The sequence below is a fragment of the Herpailurus yagouaroundi genome, unplaced genomic scaffold (assembly GCF_014898765.1).
Source record: "Herpailurus yagouaroundi ecotype Mexico unplaced genomic scaffold, PumYag 188, whole genome shotgun sequence".
Classification (NCBI taxonomy): Eukaryota; Metazoa; Chordata; class Mammalia; order Carnivora; family Felidae; genus Herpailurus; species Herpailurus yagouaroundi.
Genome location: NW_024412419.1, coordinates 35,844,003 through 35,867,504, shown reverse-complemented (window position 1 = coordinate 35,867,504; position 23,502 = coordinate 35,844,003). Strand labels below are relative to the sequence as shown.

Sequence of the window (23,502 nt, the reverse complement as noted above, 5' to 3'; positions counted from 1 at the left end):
ATGAGAAGAACGGAGAGAGAGAGAGAAATAGTGTCTTGACATCATCATTTGAGTACTTGGATCCCGCCAAGTCACTGTTTCAGTTATGCAAACCAATAAATTCCATTTAATTAAGATAGTTCTGTGTTAAGAGTTCTGTATCTTGGAGCTGTAAGTATTCTGACAAAACCTTTGCTTTCCAGGCCCTCACGGGCTGGGTCCCTCCACCTTATTACTCTCCTCCTGTGGGTTATCACTTCAAAACACTGACTCATTGCTCCCCCCCCCCCCCCCGCAAAAGCCTGTCCCTTTCTTACCGTCACACCATTGATTACATTATTCTCATGAGAACCTGCCCATTCTTCAATGCCTGTATTAAGTCTCTCCTTCATGAAGCCTTCCGAGACCATTAGTCTCAAGGGGCATCAAACTGCTTTTGTCAGGTCTCTGCAGGTCTTGTAGATTTCCTCTTTCCTGACAGCTGGACTAGAAGGCCCTCAAGAACGAGGATTGTATGAGTTCATATATTTGCATCCTTCACAAAGCACACTATGTTCATTTGGTGAGTGAACATTGCATAAGAAAGCAAGCCTCCCTGCCCCTAACTAATGTAAAAAAAACAAGACGTAAGGCCTGTGCAACCTAATAGTCTGTGTGTTCAAGTGAACATATGCACAAATTTCTCTCACCACTCTTACTAGAGCACAAGGAAGCAAACAGGTGGGAAAGCATGAATAAGGGATGGCCTTCCCTTTTGAAAACGAAACCCACCCACCACACCAGTGTTATTCCACAAGGAACCTCTCTGCCAATAGTTGGGGCACCAGAAATCTGGGTGAGAGAACCCCAAGAGGAAGGTAACACCAAGGTGGAGGACCGAGTTACAGGGTCTTGTCAGACCTCGCCATTAAGGGAAGGTCCTTTACAAGGCTAGCTGCCATTTTTGCTACAGAGACCAAGAGAACTGGAAGCTTCCAAACAGGGCTGCCTGCAGGCCCAGTAACTCCAGCCCCATTCCCAGAGCGTTCCAAGCCCTTAAGTAAGATGGAACCACAGATGTCTCTTTGAAAGTTTTACATCACCAAACTCTCCAGAGACACAGTTGTCCAAAGGGCTGAGGGGCCTCTATGTCTTCTTGAACTCATGTTACAAAGCCCCTCACCATTCACTGTGTTTTTTTTTTTTTTTTCCCACTCAGCTGAGTGGGCAGACCAGGCCAACATAAATCCTTGAGCTTTAAGAAACCGCTGAAATCTCTCCTGAGGAAACTTCCCCTGCCCACAGCAGCAAAGCCAAGCGTTTTCCCCAAAGTGAGGAACTCTTACATTAATTCTCAAAGTGGACACCTAATAGAGTGCCTTCACTTTAGGTACACCATTCAAAGAGTCATTTTCTCCCCTCCATGTGCCTCCCAAATGTAACTAAAATGCCACTCCCAGAAAAAAATGCAGGGGAGAAGATTTCGGGCTATTTGGAAACAAGGGCCAAAAAGTTTTTTAGTTCCTTTATCTCCCCACAGAACCTTGTGACCTATGAGTTTAGTGGCTGATGGTGTAGACATCTGTGGGTGAGATGTCAGCTGAAGATTCTCTAGTTATTTTAAGAGAACTGCTCTTCCCCAAGACCCAACCACCTCTTCCTCTGTTCTCCAAGATTCTCTCCTTGCTACCCTTCACATCCTGCATCTTCTCATCTGTGAGCCCTTCTAAGCCCACACTGCTGACTCTGCCTCCATGCCATGAGATTGCTCTCTTCCCCTTCCGCAAGCTTCCAGGCCCCCACACCACTTCCCATTTCCCACACCCTCAGGCTCTGACACTTAACAGGAGTTGGGCCTCCGTCACACTGTCACCAGTCACTAAAAGAAACCTGGATCCGTCCTGTCTCTTCTCAAAACCATTCCAGGATTCCCCACTGCTTTTAGTGCCTTCAATGGGCCTCTCACCTTTCTAACCTCTTCTCTCACTACATCCGGGCCTCCAGTTGTGCTCCTGCTCGCCATTCCTTCAGTGGCAACTCCCCACACCCTACCTCCAAATTCTCACGGTAAGCCTGGTTCAAGTTGCCCTCCTCCGTGAAGCCTTTTGTAATCACTCAAGTCATAACCAGCCTCCCCTCTTGACACAGCACTTTCCCCAACTGTCCATTAGACCACTTACTTCACTGCCTGTTTGTGAACAAGACCATCTCCTGAACTAAGAATACAAAATTCTTGGAGATGGGGGCCACTGGTCATCTTGTTGCTTCTCATGGTGCCTAAGGGCGCCTCGTATACAACACGGGCCATTTGTAAAGATCTGAAATGAAATGAGACAGAGCACATCCTAGCTTTCAGGAAAGATGTGTATTCTTCCAAAGGGGGAAAAAAAAAAGAACACCTAAACAGGCTGCTCCTCAAAGGGAGCCCTAAACCCTTCTGCCATGATATACATTTGGCCTAGTGTGTCGGCTGAACGAAGGGAAGATGGGTGGCCACGTGAGGCGTGGACACTAAAGGCAGGATCCTTCTACAAGTTACACTCCTGGAACTGTCCCCACTCGCATGCCTCTCCCTGTAAGTAAGTAATCATTCCCTGTGGTTTCAAAAGGAAGTGCAGCAACTTCTCCAAGTCCTAGCTCTAAAGAAGTCTATTCCTTTCCGCATCATGGCTGGGGTTCAGAAGCAGCTTTCTCTTCTGCAGCTAACCAGCAGCTGCAGAGAAGAGCTCAGGGTCTGAAGACAGGGACCGGGCTGGAGGTGTCTATTGCTCCTACCCTTGGGACCCTGGTGTGGAAGGTCTCAGGATTAGGGGGGGCTCTTAGGGGTGAAAATGCCTTGCATGGAGTAAGCACATGCAAGTCCCTTCTTTTCTTTTTATTTGATTACACACTTCATCAATTTCTCCTGCTTCTCTAAGAGGAAGGGAACAAACCAAATCAGGGAAACTGCAACAGAAAAATGACAGGGAGCCACTGGCATTTACATTCTTATTTGTAGTTTGTTTTGTTTTGCTTTTTAATTTTTTTTTCTAGAAAAAAAAAAAAAACACAACCAGGGGGATATATATGACAAACTATCAGTGTCAGGATGGCAGGGAAAAAGAGAAAGGCCAGAGGTATGGGGAACTAATAAAAAGTGGGTTCCAAATCACATGGAACGGTCCACAGGGTCATGTCTGGGTCCTCATGAGATGACTGGTCACTTTGGCATGCGTGTTTGGTGCCCGGTCTCTTGGTCTGCCTGCTTGGACACCCACGGTCTGAGAGAGCTGGCCACACCCTGGAGATCTGCCAAAGGCAAACTCGGACTTTACAGACAGACGTAAGACTTAATTTAGCTCCTTGGCTTTGTGCTCAGGTATCATACTGCGGTCTTTCTTGCCGAAAAGTCTGGAAGAGTGTGAGAGTCACCATGGGACACACGTTGGCACCACAGTGAACTCCAGGCAGCCGCTCACTCGTGCACAGACATGGTCTTCACCTCCCACGCAGGCATCTGTCCAGATGTCCCCAGGACGACAGGCTGAAGAAGGACGAGACACAAGACAGTCCCTTTCTAGCCCCAACTCAACAGTGGTGTCCATTCTCCGGTCTTGTTTGGTCTGTTGCCCGTGAAAGGAAATTGGGATCCAATCTGCTTTTCAGCTCGGCATTGGACACTGATTCCAAAGAAGCCCGGCCATCTGGATCCATGCTGAAGATCTCTCACGTTTCTCCCACTTGTGCCCCAGATCTCAGGGCAGAGTTTCCAGCCAGACCCAAAGCTATGTGTGGCAAACAGGATAGCCAGAGTGATGGCTGGGCAAGGAAGAGCCAGCGGCACACTCCTAGACCAGACAGAGTACATTCGAGAAGAGAAGAGGGGCATGCAGCAAGCCGTTGCCCCAAGTCACAGTCCAGGGGACACACTGAGCCTGAAGGACACAGCCAGTTCCGTTAGTCTGACAGGGTGGTTTTGACACCTCACGCGATGGGACCCCACTGGTGGCAGTTCCTATGTGGAGAGTGGCGGGTTTCCTGCCCTACTGTGGCCCCTGTTCCTGCACGGAGGCCAGGTTACATCTCAGTGCCACAGTCCTGAGGAGCACCACGCTGGCCGGCCAGCCAGGCCACAGTCCTCAGCCCCTCGGGGGCTGCCAGGGCTCTGGGTTCCACAGGAAGGGCCCAGGGAGCCGGGTCACTGCAGGGGAGGGAGCAAGGGAAGAGGCTGCATTCTGCTGGGAGAGGTTCAGGGAGGAACTACCTGGGAGGAGTGGTGGCCCCAAACACTGCGGAGCCAAAAGGAATGGGATACGTGTCTGAAAAAAACGACAACAGTCTGGTCGCTAGTTTAAAAACAATATTGTTGCTGTTGGTTGGTTTTGCTTGATCCTTCTAAAACCACTCACGTTTTAAAAGGTGAAGGGGCTAGGGAGATTTGGCCCCCCTCACTCTGATCCTTTATGGGCACCAGGGGGGCCTCAGGCCCACGCCAGCTGCTGCTCTCTTTGCCTGGGCTCCAGTCACCCAAGCAAGGGCAGGGCGGGGAGAGCACTGGCTCTGCTTCCGACAGCAATCCCTTCTTCCCATAAAGCCAGAACACACGTAATGGGAAGTCCAAAGACTAAAGTGCAGAGAATTCCGTGGAGTGGACGGCCCGGTACTGGGGCCCTCCAAGAAGGAATGGGGGGGTGGGGTCAGTCCAGGGTTACAACTGTAGGACAAACACGGACTGTTATGAAGTAAGCCTGCAGGGCATAGCCCCCTTTCCCTTTGCACCTGCTGACACTTCTATCTGGGACTGTCCACTGTCAGCAGCATCCCAAGGAAAGTCCCAGTTTCGAAGATACGGCCCATGAAGGGAGAAAAGTTGTATGACCATCCCTGGTTGGTAATGACTAGTGACCGCGAAGGGACAGGAAGGTGACAAAAGGGGAAACAGTGCATTATATAAAATCTGCGAATCCCAGGTTTCGAGAGCAGGGATACATGAACAACCTTAAAGGCAGAGTCTCTCCTGGGAAGGTTTGGTGAAATGGTCAGGATCCTACCAGTGAGGCCTGCTGGGGACAGGAGCTCCTCTGGGGGTGAGAAGCGCCGCAGAGTGGGGAGGGGCTGCTGTGGCAGAAAGCCCTCGGCCGGCATTAGGGTGTGTAGGCCGGGGGCGGCTGGAATTGGTTGATAACCTCATACTCTGCTGGGTAGGGCTCGTTCTCCTCCATCTCGGAGAGCAGCTCTAGGGCCTGCTCCTCCTCCTCTGTGGGGTAGTGGCGCAGGAGGTTGGCTGCTGTGGCCAGGATCGAGGCTCCACCGGCTCCTGCCACCAGGTAGAAACTAACAGCAAAGGTGACATAGACCTGGGAGCCATGGTACTTCTTATGTTGCTGCTGCTGGGCCAGGATGAGTTCAGAAGCCCAGTAGGAAAAGCCGATGACGGTGGCACACTGCAGGACTGGGGGACAGAGCGACAGCATGGGAATTAGTAGGCACCCTGCAGCCAGGATGCTCAAAGAACCAACTGCAGCCTCTCCGCCCAAACCTCATTCTCAGAGAACCTGCCCGGCTCCAGACACTGCCACGGGGAGCTCTCTTGGCCAGGAAAATTCTCGGGCTGGGGCTGGGCCCAGATGCCCGACCCCTTCTTGGCCAGTCAGTCTCTGCGTCTCAAGAATTTGGAATTGGGATATCAGGCTGCTATAAGTCACTGTGTGTTTGAAAGGGATAGACCAGCTCATGCAGTTTGGGGGTGGAATAGGCACCACCACAAGTCAAATCAACACAGCAGCCCAGTCATGAGGGAGGACAGAGGCTGCACCTAATAGAGAAAGGTGGCATGCAGGGAAGCAGGAAGAGGAGAATGCGATGAGACCAGGTACTCCAGGGGAGATACAGTGAGACACCCCGGTTTCCTTCCCTGCTTGTGCCAGGCCCCGTGAACCCCAGCTGAGCTTCGACTCCAGTTCGTAGAGAGCACAGAGATTTCTTGTGGAATACGAACAATATTCCCTCTCCACAGCTGGGCCGAGTGGCTTTGTGGCGCTGGCAGGCATAAATGCGAACGAAAGAAACAAGCTGCTATTACAACTCCATGCTTTGTGAAAGGCTAAAGCTGAAAAAAGAATCTGGAATGGTGTCTGCTCACAGAAGCCCCTAGGACCCCAACTGCAACTCCAGACAGGGTGCCTCTGCCCTGTGGCAGTTCCTTCCCCACCGTGAGCAGGCCCAAGCTTACCTGTAAGGATGTGGGCGAAGGCATAGCGACGGGTGATCTTCAGAGCTGGATGCTTGGGCCCAAAGACATCTAGGAGGAACGCAGAGAGACTACACAGGATGCCCAGGAAGCAGAAGGCGGCGATGACCCGCAGGAGCAGTACTGTCTGGGGATTCATGCAGAAGTCTGTAGGGGAAGAACCAGATCTTCAGGGCCCCAAGCAACACCCTGGTGCAGAAAGCCTCCCGCTGGGAGGCGTTTGTCCCCCTCTACCACAGTCCTGGGGAACCAGGGGAGTACTGGACCGAGCAGTCTTGGCTCCTGCTCCAGCTGGCCTCCACAGGAGATGGAACAGCAGACAGGAACCCTGGTCACTGCTCCCATGAGCCTCAGGTCCTTCTTCCCTTTCCAACAAAATCAGCCTGAGTGAAGGGCTCCACTTCCTCGTGCTTGCCACCCTCTGCTAACCATTTGTAAAGACCTTGACGATTAGCCTGACATGGTAACCCACTCTGCTAAAAGCGTGCTTTGGGCTGGCAGGAAAAGCCCACTGACTTCTGAGCTGGGACGGCCAAAGAGGCTAAGGCCAGAGGCCGATTAATGTTGATTGTCTATCTAGCCACTCATTCATTCCCTTGTTCAAAAAGAAGTTGAAGCAGTTTAGAAAAACAGAGAATTAAAAGAGTGCTAAATAAACCAGGAAAGATGGCAGACTATTATGTCACATTTATTTTTGCTCCCTCCTTGCACGCTACTAAAACAAAAGAAAAAAAATGTAAGGCATAAACCCACACAAAGAGGAGAGGGGCAAAACAAAATTCTGGAAATTAAAGGGAGTTAGAACTACCCAGAATGGACTTAACGCACCAGGTAAGCCCAGGTAGCCCACTAGATAACGCCACAAAAGCCTAGGAGGCTTTTTTTTCGTTTACGCCACAAAAGCCTAACAGACTCAGAAATTGACAGCCCCCAACACCTTCTAAAATGAGGGCAAAGCCATGGAGGGGTGCATGCTCTACCCAAACGAGGGAGTGAACCAAGAAAAAGGAAGATGCTGAAACAAGAGCCCCAACACTCAGAGTCCCCAGGGTCATGGAGAAGGGAGGTCCCAGGATGACAACCATCACCAGACACAAACAGCAAACTTCTAGGGCTTTAGAAACTTCTTTAAAAAAAAAAAAAATCATCTAGACAACACTGTTCCATTGTATATCTATGCAAACTACTAGAGCTCCCAGAATCACATAGAATAAAGGCCCATCCAAGAAGAAACCATTTTAGGCTTTGGTAGAAAGAAATGGGCCTTCACTAACTCTCCCCCTTCTATTCTAACCATGGGCAAATTCTTCTTTCATTTAGGCCATGGGTCACCAACTGATTTAGGGCAATTTGGAAAGGGCCGGCAGGACTTAGACTATAGGCTTCTTTCCTGAGTCTTGATCTGACGCTGAGGCTGACAGGCTGTGGGATGATGGTCATCAATCTAGTTCACATGAAAATCGCAAGGGTGCTGGCTGAGAGCATGTTCCCAGGCCCCAGAGATTCTGAGCTCTCAGCCTGAAGCAGGGCCTAGGGATCTGGATTTTAGCAAGCAGCCCAGGTAATTCCCAGGCAGGTGGGCCAGGCCTTACATTCCAAGAAACACTGACCCCAGACCTATGACGGAAAGTGGACTGCTGAAGAATAGTCCAGGAACCTGGAGAGACGACCTGAACCCCACAAGGCAGGCTCAAACCAACAGACACTGGCATCACTTGGTCTTGGGCAGAGGGTCTGGCCTCCCACCCTGAAGAACCAGACCAAGAGGCTCTGGGCCTTTGTGACAGCATGCATTCCCTGCCTCAGGCTCAGAATTCACCCGGCAGATGTTGGCTGAGCTCACACAGGACTCCTATGCCTCCATCTGGCTGCAGATCATTCATTAAGCCGCCCCAGAGCTATCTGCCACTCTCTTGTCAGCTGACCATCTGTTTTGGGTCCAATCATCCAGCCTGGGAAACCGTCTGCTGCTAAGAGGCTTGCCTATGAGTGAGCTCTGCCAGCAACCAGGACCAGCCTTCGCTTAACCCAGCCCTGCATCACCTAAGACAGCGCTATGGCCTGAAGGAGTCTAGAAACCCACAGGCCTCACTGAAAGAAAAGCTCCTGGAGGCAGGAGGCTGTCTCCTGCCTTTGCTTGAATATTGTTAAAAGCTCTCTGAGACAGTTCTTCTTGGGCTCCACATGGCACATAGCAGGGACGGGACAGGATGGGACAAAAGTGTCCTTCTAGTGCTTCCAAGAATAACCTGAGAGCGGCAGGGTGTAAGGGCTTACATCACACTCGGCGCTGCAGCAGGCTGTGTTCTGATTTCAGCAGCATTACTTAATGTGGCCAGACACTCTGAGTGGTGCTTTAATTGTGGTTCTTAAAAATCAACTAGGGGCACCTGGGTGGCTCGGTTGATTAAGCATCTGATTTCTGCTCAGGTCACGATCTCATGGTTCCTGTGTTTGAGCCCCACATGGGGTTCCACAGGGAGAGTATGGAGCCTGCTTGGGGTTCTTTCTCTCTCTCTCCCCCCCCCCCCCACTTGCACTTTCTATCAAAATAAATAAATAAATAAACAAACCAAATTTCGGAGTGCCTGGGTGGCTCAGTTGGTTGAACATCTGACTCTTGATCTAGGCTCAGGTCAAGGTCTTGAGGTTTCTGAGTTCAGGCCCCACATCAGGCTCTGTGCGAAAAGCACTGAGCCTGCCTGAGATTCTGTCTCCCTCTCTCTCTGCCCCTCCCCTACTCACACACATGCACGCACATGTGCACGCGTGCTCTCTCTCTCTCAAAAATAAACTTAAAAAAAAATCAACTAAATTTTAACAATCAGTTTTAACTGAAAAAAGTAATACATCAGTGCTTCAGACACTTTCTTTGGCTGCATAGGGAGTACAGGATGTCCGTTTTATTACCATCCTTAAAAATGTACATTTATTATATATACTCCTATATGTCTTATGTTTCATAATACACTTATTTCAATAATAACGAAGACTTGCACATGATAAAAAGCTTCAGAGAGGATGTCCCTCCCCTCCCAAATGCCCAACTGCCCCACCCAAGAGACAAATATTATTGGTGGTTCTTGTGTACCCCTCCAGGAATAGCCTGTGTGCACAGATGGGTCATATATTATTTTAGTTGGGGCACCTGGCTGGCTTGATCAGTAGAGCATGTTACTCTTGATCTTGGGGTTGTGAATGCAAGCCCCACATTGGGTGTAGAGCCTACTTTAAAAAAAAAAAAAAAAGTGTCACTTTAGGTAAGCCTCACTCCACACTGGGGGATTCATCACACAGCTCAGATGAGGAATCGGAGGCTCCAGGAGGTCAAGGGACTTCCTCCAGGTCACACAGCAGAGTTAAGACTCCAAACCCGCATCAGCCTCCCTTGCATCATGAGGCTTGGAATCACCAAGCACCAGACTTGGCCGTTTCATTCTTTCCTAATGGAAGTAATCAATCAAATCCTAAAGAGCGGTATTTGAACGAAGGGTCAGAAGTTAATACGAATGCTGTCAGAGCCATCCTCAGAGCCAGTGGCTGCTGAGCTCACTAACGGAACAGCTGGAAGCATGAAAGCTCTTCTAGGCAAGAAAGGTTTGGGTCATTGAGCCATGAGAAGTGGGAATTACTGGGCAAAACCTGCTCGGTGTGGTCTGGGCTTCTGCAGCCGTCGGTCTGGCTCTTGAAAGCAGTGGGGACGCCAGAAAGGCACCGAATCCTAGACCGACCACAGACTCTGTGTTACCTTGAGCAAGTCACTTAACTGCCCTGCTTTCTCATCTAGCAAATGAAAGCAGTAACACCTGCTCCCTCTATGAAGGGGTGTGCTGAAAGAGTCAACTCACACCATGCCAGGAATGGGCCTGTACGGACTGCCACTGGCCCACTCTCTCGGCACTGGGGCTGTTATGGCTGGGCCACAGCTGGGTCATCCCCGGCGTGCCTTTCCTCCTTCCACTGGTACTTCCTCCTCTGCACACGTCAGCCAGTGTGGGCCAGGGAAAGAGCCGACTAAAGCCAGACTGAGAATCTGCCCACAAGAGTGATAATGTGGTACAGAGAAAGAGCTTTTGACCCAAAATTCAAATGAGTTTTGTTTCAACGTGACTGCCTGTGAGTAAACCCTCAGGCGTGGTGGGGAAGCGAAATATAAACTTCCCTTGTAGGGGCGCCTGGGTGGCTTAGTCGGTTGGGCGTCCGACTTTGGCTCAGGTCATGATCTCATGGTTTGTGGGTTCGAGCCCTGCGTTGGGCTCTGTGCTGACAGCTCAGAGCCTGGAGCCTGCTTTGGATTTGTGTATCTCCCTCGTTCTCTGCCCCTCCCCGGCTTGCACTCTGTGTGTGTCTCTCTCTCAAAAATAAATAAAGAAAGAAGTAAATAAACATTAAAAAGTGTTTTAAAAAATAAAATAAACTTCCCTTGGAGTGATGTTTACAGATACCCCAGGAGTCTGCCTCATATCCCAAGAAGTCTTTCATCAGAGAGTCTCCGAGCACACAGAAAAGCCAGGCAGAGTTATTGCAGACATGCTTAGAACTCAGCTCAGACTCTCCCAGGGTCAGGATCTCAATGTCTGTTTCTCTCCTCCCCTGCCAGACATCAGTATGGCAGGAAGGGCAACGAATATCCACTCCTTTGAGGGTTGCTAAAGGGGAAAAAAAAAAAAATCCCCAAATGTTATGTATGTATTATTATTTTTTTTTATTTTTTAACGTTTATTTATTTTTGAGAGAGAGAGAGACAGAGCATGAACGGGGGAGGGGCAGAGAGAGAGGGAGACACAGAACCGGAAGCAGGCTCCAGGCTCTGAGCCATCAGCCCAGAGCCCGACGCGGGGCTCGAACTCACGGAATGTGAGATCGTGACCTGAGCTGAAGTCAGACGCTTAACCGACTGAGCCACCCAGGCGCCCCAAGTATTATTTTATTTGTGGAGAGAAATGGTATATGGGGCAGGGTCCTAATTTTAAATTCAAACCAGTGGTACAGTCTACTACACTCTAGTAAGTCAGAGAACACATCCTCTTCTCCAGTTGTGCTGTTTATTTTGGTAATTATTGCTGACTGTCCCCTCCAGTCACCAGGGAAGAAGGCAGCTGCTGTGTAATAGGATCCCAAGGAACTGACTTTGCCCAAGGTCACTGGTGAGTCACTGGGCTGGATTTGTTTTGAAGGCCCTGGCTCTTCCTGTCTACCTGCCCATTGCTCTCACCCCCTCCTCCTGCAGGCAGGAGGGTTAAAGTGGCTTCTGGACAGTTCCCTTCTTCTGTCTCATCCTCCATCCTTTCGCCCCTCACTGGAGTCCCAGCGAGTCAGAGGCACTTCCCCATTGCCCCAATCCTTCTCAGAGTTCATCTATCCCACCTGCACAGCTCACTGTGACTTTTTAGCTTCCAGACAGGCTTCTGACACAGGACTCCAACAGGGCCCTCTAGTGCCTGGCTGGGTATTACCACAGATACTAAAGGTTCTAGCTGAGCTGCCCCTGGGGACAGGCCCGGCAGGCATTGAAAGTGCCAGCTGCATTAGTCACCACTCAGCAGGCACACTGGCCCTCCCTGGAAGGGCCTTGATCTTCGTGGCTTGTTGTCAACTGTGATTCATTGACTTCAAATCCCAAACTTCCTCATTCTCCAAAGATGCTTCCTGAAGCTGTGAGCTGCCCTTTGCTGGCCACACTTGATAGCAGGGACTGGGGCTCAGAAGGAACAATTATCTGGGGCTCTGCTGCCTGGGGCCACTAGCAGTCTGAGCATATCTATGGACCTGGGCCCAGGGTGAAGAGCTGTGTAAGAAGCAGGCACCCCCTGGAGAGTGGAAGAATTCAGGACCAAATCTTTTGAGCCAGCCAGCATTTGCCAAAGCCTTCTGGGGCTCTGCAAGCGACAGCAAGAGGGTGAGTGGCTTTGCCTCAGGATCACCAACTTGAGCTGGAATGCTGAGGCCACGAGGGATAAGCAGCACAGCTTTGGCTGGGCTTGTGAGAAAAACTCTACTAGAATGGGGAGATAATAAGCCTTGGACAGCTCCAATAGAAGGAAAAAGAAACCTAGAGTGCGCAAAGTACGGTGCTAAGAGTGGAGGTCCACCACCACCTGAGCCTGAGACCTTTGTGAAGTGAGGTTAGGACGTTAGGACAGTACTTACCAAAGAAAGATATTCGGAAGAAACTAAAGCCAGACATGGAGTGTGCTTAGCACAACGCCTGGCACTCAAGCAGGGGGCTGAGAAGCAGGAAGGCACTGCTCCAAAGCCTGCCGGCCCCATCTACTCCCCTTCACCTGCAGAGACCTAGTAGGGTCTGTTCTCCCTCTGGTAGCAACTATAGGCATCAGATCTGTGCCCCACAGCTCTGCTCCCTCCTGAGATACGGAATATCCCAGGCTTTCATGCTAGGACGTGGGTTAGGCCCTAAGGATCAACATAATTGCACAGGAAAGCCCATGTCTAAAGGCCCATGGGGTACCAAAAACCCAACAGGTACAGAGAAAAGGAAGAAGAGAAGCCATCAGGGACCTCCTGATTCCTTGCCTTGTTCTCTGAGAGTTCATGAGGTACCACTGGCACCTTCCTTATTAATGGACGCCCACATGTTCCTAGCTTGCAATGGCCAACAAGGTGGCCACGGAAAAGTAGATGGGGTAAGATCGCTAAATGCATGAGTAAATGTAATGTAAAGATTAAGGCAACATGCTTTATAAAAGACCAAATCTGGCTTGAAAACTACTTAGAAAGGGTAAATATATACGTCAACAAAAGAGAACCTGCATCAAGAATTTGTTTTTATTTTTTAAACGCCTTTGACAAGGACGCACACCAACGTGGACCACTCATGAGATCATTCTCTATGACACGCAAGTAAAACAAAGGTGAAGAAACATAGGAGACAGCATCATTTTATACTGGACTCGACAGATGTCAGCAGCCTGAGCTCTGCCCCCAGTTGTGTGACCCTGGAGAGAACACTTCACTTCTCTCAGACACAGCTTGCTGGGCCTCTGAAATAAGGACATGGGACCAGAGTGCCTCTCCCTCCATCACACAGATTCTGTGAGCCTCTCCAGGAAATGATTTGAAAGGGGGGAAGCACCATGAACTCTCTCCCAGTTTGCAGGGGACAGGTTACACTGGAACAGCAGATGATCAGTGGCAAAGATCTAGATGAAGTAATGGAAAGGCAGCAGCTGTGCTCCAAGGTAGGTAGTGTGCTGAGGGTAAAACCATCCAGGCTCTACTCAAGCTGGATGGCTTTTCTGCCACCAGCTACACGCCAGAGAAAAAGCTGCACGTTACGAGGCCTCCATCATGTGTATAACTTGGGTCTCAGTGAGCCCAACCAGCAAATTTCATCACGGTGAAATGTAGAAGTAAACAAGAAACCCCCATCCTGTTCTCTACAAAACTATCCTAAAACATCGAAAACTCCAGAGAGATTCAAAACAGCAAGAGAACTCTTAGAGAAAGACAACATTAGGCTCTAAGGATAGGGTTTTTCAGACTGGGCCTGCAGAAGTGGCATATAATCCAAAGCACAGGAGAGAATTTGACCTTTTCACTAAATCCCAGTGCCGGAATCCTTAAAGAGGCAAAGTGGAGATAGCTAATGCTTCCGATACACAGGGAAGTAAACATCTGGAATGCATCGCAGATGGGGGTGGCCCAGGGAGAAAATATGAAGACCTTCATAAACGGTCCAAAAGACCTTGGAGGTAATGAACTGTGCTGTTACTAAGGGCTTTGGGGGATTCTCTGACCATTTTGGGGGTAGAAGCCAGGCAAGTGCAGTCCTGCTTCCCACCACACAGCCTTTACTTTCATTACTGGGAGACAGGGCTGGGCAGGATAACCTATGAGGCTCCCTGGGACAGCCCCCCCCCACCACGCCCACACCCACCTCCGGAAATTTTGGTCTCCCCTGTGCCCAAGTAAAGAGAACAGTCCCTTTCTCCTGTCCTGGCCACCGGGCTAGGAAGCATGATGAAGAACAAAGCAATCTTACTTCACTCGAGCCCACCCGCTTGTCAAGGTTCCAAGAGACAAATTCCGATCGTTTTACCGAGGGGGCAATGGAACTGACTTCTGGTTATCGAAAATGCCATAAACTCCCTTTTTCTCTAGCAAAAACCCACTTATGATAGAACTCTAAAATATCTATTGAAATCTGGCCACACTAAAAGTTCCTCTTCCTCCCTCCATCTGGCTGCCCCCAAAGAAACCTTCCTATATTCCGTAGGTTCCTCATAAAGGGGCAGCTAATTGTGATGCCTAGCACCCTTATCAGTTCTCGATATACAGCGCCCTTCCTTAGGCAGAATCCTAAAATAACAGCAGTCCAGATTAGCACGGCGTGTGAAGTAGGTGCCTGGCTGAATAACATCAGAATTAATGAGGGGCCAGACCCCAAACAGAGCCACCTGGTGGGCATGTACACCAGGCAAGAATGGGGGTGTTTTCTTAAAGCCAAGTGCCTGCCCCTGGCTATCTCTGCTCCAGCCCGCACCGCATTCTGTTCTCCACCAAGGAGGTCCCTATCGCTCAGAAAGAAGAGGGCCGGCGCGCAGCGCCCTCACCTTTCAGCAGGTCCGGGTGCACGTAGCCCAGCACGTCGGAGACCCCCAGCTCCTGACGAGAACAGGTGCCACCGTGGATGTGCAGCCAGGCAGGCTCCGCGAGGGCAGTGCACAGCGCCGTGATGGACAGGGCACCCGGCAGAGCCGAGGCCAGACTACGCTCCGGCTGCTTGGGCAGAGCGCTGCCTCCAGGGCTCCTCCGCCGGCGCCCGCCGGGCAGCCCTGCGCCTCCGGGGGCGTACATGCCCGGGGCCGCCCGCCGTCGCTCCGCGGTCGCTGCTGTTCGCCGCGGACCTCCGCAGGGCGCGCTGAGCCTGCCTGTCCCGGGGAGGAGAGCAAGGCACTGGGTTCACAGAAGGGGGGGCTGGCGCAGCGCTGTCAGGGCCCACACTCGAGAATAGGGGGTGGGACCTGGGGCCAAGCATAGACAGGAGGGCTGCAGGGAGTCGGGGGGCGGGGACAGGGTCCCTGGAATGGGGCTGCGGAGGTGAGGAATAGGGACCCGGAGAGGGATGAGGGCCGGCCAGGTCTGGGCAGGCCAGAGTAGAGGCGCTAGTATCTGCTACTGATGAGATAAAGATCCGGGGTCTCGGCCAGAGAGTGCCGAGGGGTAGAGGACCGGGCTGGGCCGCGGGGATCGGGGACCCGGGATCTGGAAACAGTCCTCTCGGGGTGCGACCTGTGGCCAGAAAGGAGCCTCCCCTACACCGACTCCTGTTCCTCACCGGTCAGCAGGCCTCAGGGCCGGTATGGCGCCGCTCAGTTCTGTCAGGGGCTCCGCAGCTGCCAGGGGCCGAGCGATCTCAGGCCCCAAACCCGCAACGCCCGGACCGACCCGGGCCCGATCCACTTCCGGCTTCCTCCACCTCTGCCTCCGCCTCCTCCGGCTCCCCGCCCCGTCCCCCGCGCGCGTCACAGCCCGGGCGCGCCGCCGGCTCCCTGCGCAGGGCCTCACGGGACTGGTAGTTCGAGACTGTCCCGCGGTGCTTTCCTCCTGGGGTGGGGGGAAATTGACTACAACTCCCAGAGGGCAGCACGGCCGCAGCAGCGGGCACTTCAGTTCCCAGGAAGACCCGGGCCTTCGGGCGGAAGTGGCGGGACCCGAAGGCCTTGGAAGGCCGGAGTGGGCGTCGCGGGGGTTTGCACCAACTGACTCGTAATCGGCGCTCCTGCATCTGCCCACCTCCTCGGCACCCTGCTCCGGATCGTCATGAAGGACTCGCTGGTGCTGCTGGCCCGCGTCCCGGCACACCCGGACTCCCGCTGCTGGTTCTTGGCCTGGAACCCCGCGGGAACCTTGCTGGCGTCGTGCGGTGGTGACCGTAGAGTCCGCATCTGGGGAACAGAAGGTCTGTCCCGGCCTCGCTGCGCGACCCTTGCTGTCGTGGGTTCCGCGTGCGCGTAGTGTGGGTGCCGGGCTTAGGGAGTGCGCAGCCTTGGGGGCAAGCCGACCCTGAATGGGGTTACAGGCTAAAGGGGAGGAGGGAGAGGCCGCCTTCAAGTTGGCCACTCTGGGAAAGACTTTTTGGGCAAAGGAGTCGGCAAGTATTGGAAGCAAAAACGTCAGTAGGCTGGAACTGTCGAGGGGATTGTGATAATTGCTGAGGCCAGAAAGGGAGAAGAGAAGGGTGGTAGGAATGTATCATGCAGAGTAATTTGCGACACAGGGGTGAAGTTTAAATTTTATTCTGAGAGCATTTGGGAGCCATTGACAGTTTTAAATCAGGAAGGTGACTCCCCAGATTTGTTTTATAAGGATGCCTCCAAAGGAAGTAGAGGAAGTTACAGCTTTCTGAAAGCATGTTGTTAAATATGCCTGTTGAGCCCAGCATGGCTCCCGCCCTAGCCCCTATTATCTAACGGCATTGATAGTGCTTCTGCACGTTCTAGTGCACCCAGCTCCAGAGACTGGCCTGTCCTCTGCTTTTAGGTGACAGCTGGATCTGCAAATCTGTCCTTTCCGAAGGCCACCAGCGCACTGTGCGGAAGGTGGCCTGGTCTCCCTGTGGCAATTACCTAGCCTCTGCCAGTTTCGATGCTACCACGTGCATTTGGAAAAAGAACCAGGATGACTTTGAGGTAACCAGGCTGGATGGGAGCAGGATTGTTGCCTTTTTGTTCCCTAGGGCTGTTTCGGGAACCTGAGCCAACCTGGACTAGCTGGGCTATACCCATGTGAAGAACCCCAGGGGTCTCAGCTGTTTGATTCTTGTCTCTCTTCCCTTTATCACAGTGTGTAACGACTCTGGAGGGCCATGAAAATGAGGTCAAGTCAGTGGCCTGGGCTCCTTCTGGCAATCTCCTTGCCACCTGCAGCCGAGATAAGAGTGTGTGGGTCTGGGAAGGTGAGTCTAGGTCCTTCCAGACGCAGTTGCAAGCCAGTAAACAGACTCTATATCCCTGACAGGGTCAGATGGTGGGCTCCTTTTTTTTTCCCCCTCCCACAGTTGATGAAGAAGATGAGTATGAATGTGTCAGTGTCCTCAACTCTCATACACAGGATGTCAAGCATGTGGTTTGGCACCCAAGCCAAGAGGTAAGTGTGAGGTGAGCTATCTCGTTGGGAAGAAATTTTGGTGTGGAGTGTTATGCCCAGCCTTCCTTTCCTCTTCAGCCTCAACCTGGCTTTTATGGGGGATCTCTATCTGTGGCTAAAAGTATTTTTAATCCCTTTATAGAGACAGATCCCTGGGACTGTCCTAGCTGGGAGAGATCTTGGAAATAGGCACTTCCTGAGCCACAGAGACAAGTGCTGTGTTCCCTCTCTCCCCCACACCCCCAGCTGTTAGCCTCTGCCAGCTATGATGACACAGTGAAGCTCTACCGGGAGGAAGAGGATGATTGGGTATGCTATGCCACCCTTGAAGGCCATGAATCCACGGTGTGGAGCTTAGCCTTTGACCCCAGTGGCCAGCGCCTGGCGTCTTGCAGTGATGACCGTACTGTGCGTATCTGGCGCCAGTATCTACCAAACAATGAGCAAGGTGAGGGGCCAGAGAGCTAAAGGAGACTCCTCTTTTGTGCGGTTTATAGTCTACTAAGGGTCTGAGACATATAGATGAGTCACAGCAAATTGGGGTAGAAAGGGCATGTGCCACGAGAGGGCTCCCAAGTGAGTACGGGCAGAATCAGGGAAGACTGTGGAAGAGGAGCCATTTCATCTGAATTTGAAAGTGTATAGGATTTTAACACGAGGAATTTAGCATGAGAATTCTGGGTGAATACAGAACAACATGAGCAAAGGCATTGAAGGCGTAAAAGCCTAGATTTATGTCAGGAACCCTGATTCCTTTAGTTGGAGGATAGGGTGTAAAGGATTCTGGGAGAGATAAGGCGGGTTGGGTGGCTGGTTGGTGGACTTAAAAGACAGGCCAACTAGTCAGACATAGTCCATAGCAAAAAGTTTTTAAAAAACAGGACATTTCCTTCTCAGCATTCTGGAAAAATCCATCTGGCCACAGTATGTAAGGCAGATCAGTAAGGATGGGGACAGAGGAATGAAAATGAGGTCTCAGATTGAAGGTGGGGGTAAGGGAGGGCAGACTAGGATCTCCTCCCCTGAGATGCCCGGGACACAGACATGTCTTAGGCTCAAGAGAAGTCTGTTGTGCAGGGGTGGCATGCAGCGGCTCTGACCCCAGCTGGAAATGTATCTGCACTTTGTCAGGCTTCCACTCCAGGACCATTTACGACGTTGCTTGGTAAGACCTCCATCCCCACGTCCGCCCATTTGGAGAGATTTTAGAGAAGTCAAGACCCCGTGCGTCTCTCTACCACCTTTGAGAGTACATGGAAATGGAGAGCAGCCACTTTCATTTATTCAAATCGGGCAGACTATCTAGCTCAGAGCTGGCTGGCCTGAGGTTCACAGGAGCGGGGAACAGACTTACAGACCCAGGCCTGTACCTATGTTAACATCTAGGCTGTGAGGGCAGCACCAGCCTTGTGGTAGGGGTGGGTATGGGGGGTGGTCACGGCATCATACCATCCAGAAATATTTATTCTTGAAATTGGGACTCATGGCTGGGGTTTTTATGGTTGGTTAACACTGACTCTACCCTTATGGAGTCTAGAAAAGCCATACCATTCATCTAGGAGAGTTCGTCAGAGGGCAGTTCTGGCCATAACTATCTGTCTGTAGGAAAAAATCCTAAGCAATGAAAATAGTTGATGTGCATCTAAGCTTTATTTATATTAGCAAACATTTGGGAATAACGAAAGTGACCTTAAATAAAGTATGGTGAAGTTCAGTGGCCTAGTACTGTTCAAAAAAAATGGTTAAGAATAGCGCACAAGGGAAACTGCTTAGGCTAAGTGAAGAAAATGCAGCTCAGAATCGTGGAGTTTTGGGGTTGACCGGGGAAACCCAACCTAGATGGCAGCACTTGAATTCAGGGGGGACAGATTTGTGGCTGTGGTTAGTTAGGGAAGCTTTTCAATAATAGGCGTTTAGCTGAGGCCTGCAGTTTGGGAAGAGCTGGCCAAGGACTGTAGAACCAATCTCTTGTACCTAATTTGCCAGGGTGGGGATGGAGGAGCCACTTGCATACTCACTGATGCACATGTTCCTCCCAGGTGTCAGCTGACAGGGGCCCTGGCCACAGCTTGTGGGGATGATGCCATCCGTGTGTTTGAGGAGGATCCCAGCTCAGATCCACAGCAGCCCACCTTCTCCCTGACAGCCCACTTGCCTCAGGCCCACTCCCAGGATGTCAATTGTGTGGCCTGGAACCCTAAGGAGCAGGGGCTCCTGGCCTCCTGCAGTGACGACGGGGAGGTGGCCTTCTGGAAGTATCAGCGACCAGAAGGCATCTGAGCTACCTTGACCTTGGAGAGCTGCCTTGACCTTGGACAGAATCATGGCTTCCCAGAAAATGCCATAAGACTTCCCCAGCCCCAAGAGGACCTAGAAAAGCATCCTTGACCTTCGCTTAACTTGGCTCTCTTCCATTCACACTTGGGTAGAAGTACAGAGTCACAGAACTGCTCACTCTCCCCATCCTTTGACATGGGACCCTTGGTAAAGAGCTACAGAATATCCGGTGCATTGTGGTCATGCCACAGATCTTGCTTGCTTGAGGGCAGTGTTAAGTTTTGGGGGATGAATATAGTATTTATAATCATCTTATCTCTATGTAGAAAGGATGCCTCTTAGGCCTTTCAGAAATTGGAAGCTTTGTAGAAATAGGTCATCTGAGTCCCAAGTCCAATTTTATAAGGACATTCACAATTTAAAAGAATTCCATGGTGAGTCCTTTTCTGAAATTGGTCCTGCCTTCCTGATTTCTGGGTAATCCTTACAGATAAGACATTCAAATCAAGGTTGAAGGAAACTTTTTAACGTAGGCTGGTTTAGAGTAAGATACACTTCTGCTTTCCCTTAGAAACCCTCGTGTATCTTCTGTGCCATATGCTGTGGTGGCAACTGAAAATGCTGAAAAATAAATGAAGACATGAACACTAAAAGTTATTGGCTAGGCTGTACATTCTCAGTGGGGCTAAAAATTAGTTTCTGAAAATTTTAGCAAAAAAATCTAAGAGACCGTTTGTGACCCTCTAAAGGGCCACCAGTTATTAAATTTTCATGGTGGGGGCAAGTAGGAAAAAGCTGGCTAATAAGGCTCATTAGAGGCATAATGAAAAAAGGTAGAGAATCACTCCATAGGCAATCAGTTCTTCAGTGTCACCCAAATTGTCTTCTGCAAGTCACTTCCAAATGGGTTTTGACTTGAGGACCATCCTCAGAGCTACAGCCTTCGCCTGATTTTTTACACCATGAAAATTATGACCTTAGACTTTGAAAACACACCTGAGGCAACACCTAGCACAACAGCTCTCAGAGTGTGGTCCCAAGAGCCTTTTAGGAGATCTGAGAGGTCAGCTGTTGGCACCGTGGCAGGAATCAAGGCAGTGGCAGCCAATACCAGTGGTCATGGTCTTCAGTCGCCTTGCTCTCCTGGTAAAAAAAATACTGGTAACCTCACTTAGAAATATCCTGGATAGAACCAATAAAAAGTTTGTTAAATCTTGACCCCTAAGAATGAGCTAATATTCTGACAGTGGAAAGCATGATAAAGCCATTCTGTACACTGAAGTAAGGTGGTCTTGACAAAAAGTTGTACAGTTGAGTTACAAGCGGAATTAGGTCTTCATGGCATACCATTTTTACTTCAACTAGCAAATTGTTATTTAGAATTGGCTATTTGGCAGACATTTGCTGGGAAACAGATGGAATGAGACTTTCACTTCAAGGGAAACTGACAGTGTTGCCAGTGAAAAAATAGAGCTCTCAAGCAAAAATTGGACTTTTATTGCCACCATGAACTTGACATCTTCCCAACACTTAAGACTTTTCTGATGAGATTGGTGGTACTAACAGATGTGATTTGTATGATGAAACGGGTCATTTGGAAGATTTGCCTAAATCCATGAACCAACATTTTTCAAATGAGTAAGGCGCGATGTCACGAAATCATTCGTGGGTAAGAGATTCATTCAAAGCGGGTTTTGACAATAGAGGACAAAAAGTTTATTACCGATGAGGTTTCAGATTCCACATTGCCTTTAAAAAACTATCACTTGCAGGGGTGCCTGGGTGGCTCAGTTGGTTAAGCATCCGACTTCGGCTCAGGTCATGATCTCATGGTCCGTGAGTTCGAGCCCCGCGTCGGGCTCTGTGCTGACAGCTCAGAGCCTGGAGCCTGTTTCAGATTCTGTGTCTCCCTCTCTCTGACCCTCCCCTGTTCATGCTCTGTCTCCCTCTGTCTCAAAAATAAAGGTTAAAAAAAAAAAAAATCACTTGCAGAGTCTCGCTGTAGTATCTAGTAGCCGATCACCTGAAAGGCTTGAAAAGCCCCTCCCTTTTCTGACTTTATGTCTGTATAAAATCAGCTTTACGTCATTTCGCTTCAACTCAAAACAATATACAAAATTGTAGAAACAGCTATGAGAATGTCTTCCATTAAACCAGACATTAAAGATCTGTAGGGGCGCCTCGGTGGCTGTCAGTTAAGCATCTGTCCAACTCTTGATTTTGGTTCAGGTCATGATTTCACAGTTCATGGGATTGAGCACCCCCCACCCCCCACACACATTGTGCTCTGCACAGACACAGAGCCAGCTTGAGATTCCCTCTCTTCCTCTCTGTCCCTCTCCCACTTGCATTCTCTCAAAATAAAAAAAAAAATAATTGTAGAAGTGTAAAATGCAGTCTTCTCCCTGGATTTGTTTTGGAAGGTATTTTTCATAAAAAATTATTTTTAAATGCATTAAGTTTTGTTTTAATCTTTAGTAAAGGTCAATAGATGATAAAATTTCTTTGGGGTTCTTAATTTTTTGTAGTGTGAAAGGGGTCCTAAAGTCCTATTATTTGAAAACTACTGGTTTAGAGAAACTGAAAATTATCTCTAATTTTATACACATTTATTCCTAAAGAACGGAAGGCAAGAATTTGAAGAGGAAAATCTAAGATCACAAAATTGCTTTACCAAGACTGGGCCCTACCGAGCTGGTGCATTTTAATCCCCTTTTTCTGCTACTGCCTCCTTAAGGGAGGGAAAACTGCAGATCGTGAGAGACTAACATTCAGCGTTAGTTCCCACAGTAGTGCTGATATCTGGGTAACAACTGAGGTAGTAGACAAGGGCATAAATCTGACCAAAGAGAAGCTATCTCACATTGATCCCTCCCTCACACTGACTAAAATGGCTGTGGGTGACAGCCCACCTAAGCAGTAGCCTTATCCTCTAGAGGTATTCATTATAAGCAAGTTCAATGGCTAAAAAAACCACATCTTTTTGGCCCAGGGCCTTAGGCAGACAAAAGAAACATTTCTTTGGAAACACTGCAAAGACAAGTGGTTTCTCCAAGTTATTTTATTAGAATGTTTGACAAAAGGAACTACACAGAACATGGCTAAAAATGCTGTACACGGTTTATGCTTGACAGTTACGGGACACCTGCAGACACTGGATCCCAAGTCTAGATGGCAAGGTAACAAGAGGGCAAAGTAGCGGAGGGGGGCCGGGACAGTACCTGCACTGACTGGCCAGACCTCACACGAACAGATCCGGTCCCCACAGGACTGTACATCTTCCTGATTCAGGTGCAACTCTTCTCTCCTCTTTGCAAGAGTTAAGTGCCTCTGGACTCAGTCTGAATCACTGTCTGTCTCCGCTTCTTTCACATCCACGCTGAATTTGTATTCCTGGTCACATCCCATGTAAGCGTCACTCATGAAATACAGAGTGTAGTTGTGGGCGCCAGTGGCTGGGGCCACAAAGTCAAGCTTCACCTACAGAGAGCAGAAGAAATCCAGGTGAGCATGAATGCAGCGGGGGAAGAATTCTCACCCTGACCCCAGCTCAGAACAAATGCCAGGGCCAGCACACACTCACCTTGGCCTTCTGCTGCAAGGTCAGCCTCTTGATGGAGATGAGGCTATTGGACTTGGCATCGCCGATCACCACCCACCAGCCCTCTTCACGTTTCTGCAGGGACCAAAAGCCAAGAATTTCGGCATGTAAAACTTGACGGCCATGAGACCACAGGAATGATTATAAAAGCAGGAAAAAAAAGCCCAGACAGAAAGCTTTCTAAAATTTCCTCAATTTGTTATAACTAAGATTTCAAAACTATCGAAAGGTATCTCAAATGAACTCCACTTTTAAGTAGCAAATGAACTCATTGTGGGTTCTGGCTCATTTCCTTATTTGTTCCAGAATGTCTTCTCCCATTCAGTCC

At 50.0% G+C, this 23,502-nt stretch overlaps 3 protein-coding genes across 3 annotated transcripts in view; 1 reads left to right on the top strand and 2 right to left on the bottom strand.

The window, feature by feature from the left end:
- Positions 1 to 2,918: 2,918 nt before the first annotated feature.
- TMEM127 (transmembrane protein 127) lies at positions 2,919 to 15,641 on the bottom strand. The gene is made up of 4 exons (XM_040496647.1): positions 15,486 to 15,641; positions 14,761 to 15,078; positions 6,170 to 6,334; positions 2,919 to 5,389 (listed from the first exon to the last, which is right to left on the bottom strand). Exons 2-4 carry the CDS (start codon positions 15,002 to 15,004, stop codon positions 5,082 to 5,084), a joined length of 717 nt encoding a protein of 238 aa, XP_040352581.1. The 5' UTR covers positions 15,005 to 15,078; positions 15,486 to 15,641; the 3' UTR covers positions 2,919 to 5,081.
- A 188-nt stretch (positions 15,642 to 15,829) lies between these two features.
- Positions 15,830 to 20,795, top strand: CIAO1 (cytosolic iron-sulfur assembly component 1). Its single transcript, XM_040496646.1, has 7 exons — positions 15,830 to 16,109; positions 16,691 to 16,839; positions 16,994 to 17,105; positions 17,208 to 17,296; positions 17,543 to 17,744; positions 18,374 to 18,461; positions 19,336 to 20,795. Exons 1-7 carry the CDS (start codon positions 15,971 to 15,973, stop codon positions 19,574 to 19,576), a joined length of 1,020 nt encoding a protein of 339 aa, XP_040352580.1. The 5' UTR covers positions 15,830 to 15,970; the 3' UTR covers positions 19,577 to 20,795.
- A 1,821-nt stretch (positions 20,796 to 22,616) lies between these two features.
- The window catches only part of SNRNP200 (small nuclear ribonucleoprotein U5 subunit 200), a 29,488-nt gene continuing 28,602 nt past the window's right edge, over positions 22,617 to 23,502 (bottom strand). The window contains exons 44-45 of the mRNA XM_040496645.1: positions 23,157 to 23,249; positions 22,617 to 23,053 (exon numbers count right to left, since the gene is read on the bottom strand). Of these exons, the coding sequence (XP_040352579.1) occupies positions 22,910 to 23,053; positions 23,157 to 23,249 (237 nt within the window). The 3' untranslated portion in view covers positions 22,617 to 22,909. The remainder of the gene's footprint in view (positions 23,054 to 23,156; positions 23,250 to 23,502) is intronic.